Below are 6,801 nucleotides of genomic sequence, written 5' to 3' on the forward strand. Positions count from 1 at the left end.
TACTGCCATACTGTGAACACTACAGGTTGTCTTTAGCTACCCCCCTTCTTAGATGTTACCTACCAGCTCCACCAAGTGACATTTTCATAATTATAAACATGCAAGTGTCACTTAACAAACATACTAGCAGATACTACGGTAAACTCTCATTCCTCACACTCTACTTACTTGGACAAACTTCTCTTTCAATGTGTTATGAACGAGATAATGGTCGTAACACTGAATTCACAGCACACAAAATCTCCATTTATCTACACACAAATTATTTGCACTGTTTCAATCACATGCAAGATCATAAACAACCTAAAACTATCAACTGTTATATGCCTCTTATGACCAGACATTTGTCAGCTAGTTCTTCTGTCACTCATGATGAACCCCGATAAATCTTCTGTTACTGATCTACTTAAAAAGTAATTTTGTTCCAAGACAAACAACTGTTTATCAGTTTCACAAAAAGCTCTTCCGCACTAAAAGTCTGCAAAAAAAAACTGTAAATTAACAATTTCTTACCTCTCAAACAAAATTTTTTACTGTTGTAGCTACAAAAGGAAGTCCACCCATTTAAAATAAATTTTTTCTGACTATAATTTTATATTTTTTGTACATTTCACAAACTGCAGTTATTGATTTCCAATGTGGCTCTAATTACCTGCTGAGTCTCGGACGTGACTTTGCATTATCATCTGGTGTTGTTGCAGTAGATGTACTTGATGTACTCCCATAATCTTTGACTGGTGCACCACTTTCATCCAGAAGTGTAAGCTGCGACTGCCGCACAAACATGCCATGGTTGTCCTTGCACTAAAATTAACAGTTGAAGCAGTTAGTCTTTAAGGAAACTTTTTTCAGTAATCTATTTATACAAATGATATTTTTTTTTTTTAACTGCAGCATACATTAACTAAAATCTTTAGCATCAGTACTTTGGAATGAAAATCAACAACTAGAATGACAGTTACATGCAAGAGGGCATATTTAATTTTTTTTTATCCATAATGGATCAATGAAGATTAAGATATTTAATATTAGTTTTAGACTATCTCAGAGTATACTGCAAATGAAAAGCTATCACATTTACAGAGAGAGAGCACTGTTAGAAAATGCTCTGTGTTTCAGTGAGTATCATACACGTAATCTTTCGGGAAAGTTAAACACAGGGTAAAATAGGCTCATGTGTAAGTAATATGTATGAGCCTCAATCACTTGACATCCACCGCAGGCAAATGGCCTCCTCTAGAATTTTCCATGTTGCTGGCTACACATATAATGCTGCTCCTATTTGCTGCAAATGTTGTCTACCTGTCTTCTATTAGCCCACTGTCAAATTGAGGTTCATTTTGCAATACATAGAAGATTTCAAAAAATTGACTCATATGATGATCATTTTAAAAAGGCTGGCATCAAAGGGATGCCTTTCAAATTCTAGGGTGTCATTTCACAACATGTTCAGAATGTGTACACCATCTACTTGAGGAATGTTTGTGTAAGAGTAAAAAGGAAGGTCACATTTTATTGACCTAAAGATCACTGTCATTAGAAAGTAGAGAGAGCACTAGCTCAATTAAACAATTATGGGAAGGAGAATGGTTTTTCTGAAAGAACTAACTTAGCATTTACCTTAAATAATGCAGTCCCTCTCATAGCCATTCTACTACCTGGGAAAGGAACAGATGGCCCCTAGCAGCTACAGGTCAACTATTACTATGTCATCTTCATAAAATTCTCAGGAGGTTCAAACAAGCAATGGAGTCTCTTCTGGCCCCACAACAACCTGGCTTAAGAACAGGCAAATGTTGCACATTGCAGTCACTAACACTGATAACACACTGAGGATGGATTCAAGTAAAGAAAGATCAGGGGGCTGTGTTCATACATTTATCAGCTTCTTATGACACAGTCAACCATGAACTGCTATTATGGAAAGTGTACACAATAAATAAAGATTATGGCAAGTCATAAATGATTAGAAATCTCCTCAGAAACAGAAGATCTTTTGTCAGCTTTTAAGGGCAAGGAAGTTGGCACAGAACACATAACAATGACTTACTGCACAGTAGCATGCAGCTTACTGCACAGAAGCATACAGGTTCCGTTGATTTTCAATATGTATAAAAATGACTCACTGTTCCCAGAAGGCACTTTGATGTCACATTACATACCGCGCCCACTCACAGGAAACACTGCATGAACTAAGCACAAAACAACTGTTAGAAACAACATAGTACACAACCCAGAACAGTAAGGACTACAGCTTTAACCTTGTGCTACTCAGCTACAGAGCACACGTCCGGACTGGAGGAACTCCAGCCATGCCAAACAAGTGGGCATACCACACAAAGCATGCAGCATCATAGCAGGTTGCCTGAGACCAACATCAACTGAAAAGCTGTACTGCCAAACCCATGTCGCACCCCCTTTGTATCAGATGCAAAGTTGCAGCCAGGAAGGAAAAACTAAATTACTGACACCTACAGCACATCCCCATTTTGGATACCAACCACCCAGCTACTGACAATTAAAATCAAGTAGTGGTATCCTGTACACAACAGAAAACCACACTAATACACCTCAACAAAGCAGAGTACAATAAAATAAGTCCATCTCCAAGACTGCTCTGCACCAAGGGAAACCCCCCCCCCCCCCCCTTCTTTGCCCTGTGACACATATGATAATCTTTAGGCAGGCTATGTTCTGGAGTTGCAAGAACCAAACGCAATGTGAATACATGCGACCATCAGCCAAACCAGTACTGTGTGATTATGGACTAGAGTTGACTACTATTCATCTTATGCAGAGTGAACTACGTGCGCACTCCTGTGATATTAAGCTGGTCATGAAGGAAACTCCCAAATGCACTACATGTGGAGAGCTTTTGGTCTAAAATTGCTCACCCCTATAATATTAAATGTTACTTGTATGTTTACACACAGTTTTCAGCTTTACAAGTTTCATCTTTACAGATTTCATCCATTGTTTATTGTAATATAGGATATTTAATAACTTTTTTTCTTTCAGAAGGAAGTTGTACATAACTTATATCCATCTAGATCTTGATAAGATTTTCAAGTAACGCAAAGATTGCCAACTTACTTTAAATGTTCAAGAATGTACATGTGAGCACTTCATAAAATGCAAATGGGCAGTATCCTATGACTACAACTTCAATGACTCAGTCAGAACCAGTTACTCTGACAAACACATGGGCATAAAAATTTGTAGGAATATGAAATGGAATGATCGCATCATCACAGTCATAGGTTCATAGGTTAAGCAGGTGGGTTCGCTGGTAGGATTCAGTATGGAGGGGGGGGGGGGAGAGGGAAGCATCCCACCCAAAACCACTGATCGGGCATGTGGTACCCATACAAATAGCAGTAACAACAGATATTGAATAGCCACAAAGGTCTCACAAATGGTTACAGATTAGGTAAAAAATACAGCCTTACGATAAAAACTTAACACTAAACCCTTAGCAGTTAACATGGTGAGTTTGCAGATTACCTAACTGACAGAGTACTCTCTGTAAAACCAAACTGGGATCCCCACCTTTCCCGGTGGCTTATTTCTTTACAGTCTTTCAGTTGTTGACACGCAATAACAAAAAACCATGGAAAAGCAGCGAACTGTATGTGATGTTTCTTTAATACCATACTACCGCAAAAGACGTGTATTACTGGGGAGCATTCGCTTTAGAAGAGACTCTTGACACCTTTGTTGTTCCTCCATCCCCATGTACCTCAAAAGGGTATATTTATCTGCTTATACAAATTTCTACTTTAATGAGCAATAATTATGAATATGGGTAACTCTTCATGCTTAGCCTCACTGCCTGGTTAGATCACTTAGTCCTAGAACATTCAAGAGGGGGTGAGGGATGTTACATTGCTACTCAACCATCATAAGATTTATTATTCTACATTCCACTCAAAGGAAATCTTAATTTTTAGGTTCCACATCAGTTAATTACAATGTTTGTTCTCCAATGGTATGTTACATACCAAATTAAGTGCAAAATATCCTGTTTTATATCCTACTGTAATCTTAAATTTTACGAGGTTTTAGTAATCTAAGGTGAAATACACTGTAGTAATTCTGTATGTACTGACAGCCAACACAATGACACATCTCATACTATTAACAGGTTTAGGAATGTTTCGTAACTAGCTGGTTGTTTCTTGGAGGGCCGAGAGCTACAAGCACATGAAAAAATTTCATCTGTCACATCATCAATCATGCTAGTTTGTATTAAGTGAAGTAGTCTTTTTGAGTCACCCTACTGTACTTTGGCTTCGTTACGTCCTTATGCACAAACCCAAGTGTGGAGTAAGGTTGTCACACATATTTCTGTATCACAGAACAGAGGACCTCGGACCTACAGTAACAGCTGATACCACAATGAGCTTCAGCTCATTGTTGCACGACGTTCTGTACAACTAAAATTCAACACAATTCATACAATAATACAAACTGACGGAGGGCCACAGATCAAACTTTCGGAAGCATTCATAAAAAGAACTTACTTTGGCGCAAATTTGAAAAAGGAGTAGTCTGCAGAAAGTAAGTCACCTGGAAATACGTTCTTCCTTGCACAGTACCATTGTTCTTTCCTTTGGGTTCATCCAGTATTACACCAATCCACTTTCCACTAGAAAAAAGGGTTGTTCCGACGTACGCAACTACACCTTTCACATCTTTACCCGTTACCTCGACACGCTGCCCTTCCTTTAGAGGTCTTTCTGTCATTGCTGCAAATAAGACAGACCGCTTTTATTTTCGTTTGCTTACGACATAAATATATTTTGGAAAAATAATTTACACTGCACATGGTGGTTAATTGTTCCATTTGAAGGTAAGTAAGTTTATTAGCACAAATGTTAAAAAACTATCAATGCAGTCAACCGGTAACCATAAATATGTTTACTACAGTGGATTGTACCTTCTTAGTTTATGGAAAATGGAAAGAAATATTTAATTATTAAAAAAATTACAGTTTTTCTCATCGAATAACGAGTTTAATCATTGAATAAAAATCAATTCCTCTGTTTTTCAGAGCTTGACGTAAGCCTCTGTCATTTCCCAAACAACACTGACAGCGAAGTTCAGTACCACAGAAATACCACACTACCGCTAGTCGGACAATTATTTTATCACACTGATAATTAATTTTTAAGAAAATTTACCATTTTCTAAACTGTTGAAAAATGATAACTGAGGAAGTTTCGAAGATCTGGGTGTTAGGTACATGTTTATAACTCATATGACGCGTCACAAGCACTGTCCCAATGAGAACTGCTAATAAGCACCTGTCACAGCCCGCCGGCAAAAGCAGACTGCGGAGAAGTTGTCATTTGTCAACGAATGAAATAACCAACGGTACTAAATCTATTGTTTCTGTTGCTTTTCGTAATGCAGCACATCCTAGGGAAAGGCTGGTGAGTTCTTCACTTGTATTTAGATTAGGAGATCTGCATCAAAAGATAGCTGTATTTTCGCTTTACATTGAATTAAATTCCAGCCTGCAATTTCTCATGCAGCTCAAATTCATTTTCCTCGTTACAACATTTGCATCTACTTCCCTACACTGATTTGTGTGCTATAGCTCTGCAGTACTCAGTCCTTTGCGTAAAAGAAGTAGATACTGAAATAAGATGAAATTTTTACCCCTAAAAACCTTGTTACGTCATTAATAAAAACGACAAACTGCAGGGACGTATTCCTGACAGGAAAAGGAGGGAAGATCCTATGAACTTGTGTCTAGAAATGTACGGTATCATTGCCAGGGTAGATGACGCTGACGAATGACACTTCCTCTGACCATCTGCCGCGTATTCATTGTGTGTTGCATGGTGTATGACTGACGCAACGAACCGTAAACAGCAGAATGGTGCGGTATTCACATCGGGAACAAGCCGAGATGATGTTTGTATACGACCAAGCGGATGCAGACAGTCGAGAGGCAGCACGGTTATATCAAAACAAGTACCCTGACATACACCAACTACCTCACACAACATTTCAAGCCCTTTTTGGGCGTTTGTGTGATTGCGGGTCCTTTTGAGAACGGACGAACGTGCAAGGAGGCGTACATCAGATTTGGAGGACCATGTTCTACAGGATATTGAGGTGACCCTAGTACAAGCTCCATATCTGATGTACACACTGTCCGCCGCTTCCCTGCATGTGTCTGAAAGGACCAATCGCCAAAAAAGCTTGAAATGTTGTGTGATGTGGTTGGTGTCTGTGAGGGTACTTGTTTTGCTATGACCACACTGTTCCTCGACCATTCCCATCGGCTTGGTCATACACAAACACCATCTCAGCTTGTTCCAGGCATGAATAACGGACTATTCTGCTGCTTACAATATGCTGCATCAGTCACTCAGCACACAAGGAACACACGGTACGCGGTAAGAGTAACTGTGATTCTGTTGGGGATATGTGAACAAACATTTTCCAGCGTGCATAATGGCACACAAGATATGATTTGCAGAGTGCATTAGACTCTATGGAATATACATGTTCCGTGTTTGTTGATGGGGCAACATAATATAATTTGGTATTAATATGTGTTGTGCGAATAAAGCATAAGTTTATTTTGTCCCTTAAATAGTTGTTACTGTCATTTAGCTGCGTTAATCTGCATAAACTACAACAGGTTATGGGCCCAGCTACTGCATTAAAGCAAAGTAATGAGCTTTAAGGTGATGTGTATTTGCGCAAAAGGCACGCGGGAGTTCGTATAAACTTGGATTGTGTACGCTATACGAAAAAAAGCTGTAAAATGAGTACAATACAGAT

General features: G+C 38.8%; 1 protein-coding gene across 3 annotated transcripts in view; it reads right to left on the reverse strand.

Moving 5' to 3' along the window:
- Positions 1-5,083, reverse strand: part of LOC124605408 (dynactin subunit 1) — a 166,903-nt gene extending 161,820 nt beyond the window's left edge. For all 3 annotated transcript variants that reach the window (XM_047137057.1, XM_047137059.1, XM_047137056.1), the window contains exons 1-3: positions 4,940-5,083; positions 4,570-4,748; positions 653-804 (exon numbers count right to left, since the gene is read on the reverse strand). In XM_047137057.1, the coding sequence (XP_046993013.1) occupies positions 653-804; positions 4,570-4,746 (329 nt within the window). In that variant the 5' untranslated portion in view covers positions 4,747-4,748; positions 4,940-5,083. The remainder of the gene's footprint in view (positions 1-652; positions 805-4,569; positions 4,749-4,939) is intronic.
- Between the last annotated feature and the right edge of the window lie 1,718 nt (positions 5,084-6,801).

The sequence above is a fragment of the Schistocerca americana genome, chromosome 3 (genome assembly GCF_021461395.2).
Source record: "Schistocerca americana isolate TAMUIC-IGC-003095 chromosome 3, iqSchAmer2.1, whole genome shotgun sequence".
Lineage (NCBI taxonomy): Eukaryota > Metazoa > Arthropoda > Insecta > Orthoptera > Acrididae > Schistocerca > Schistocerca americana.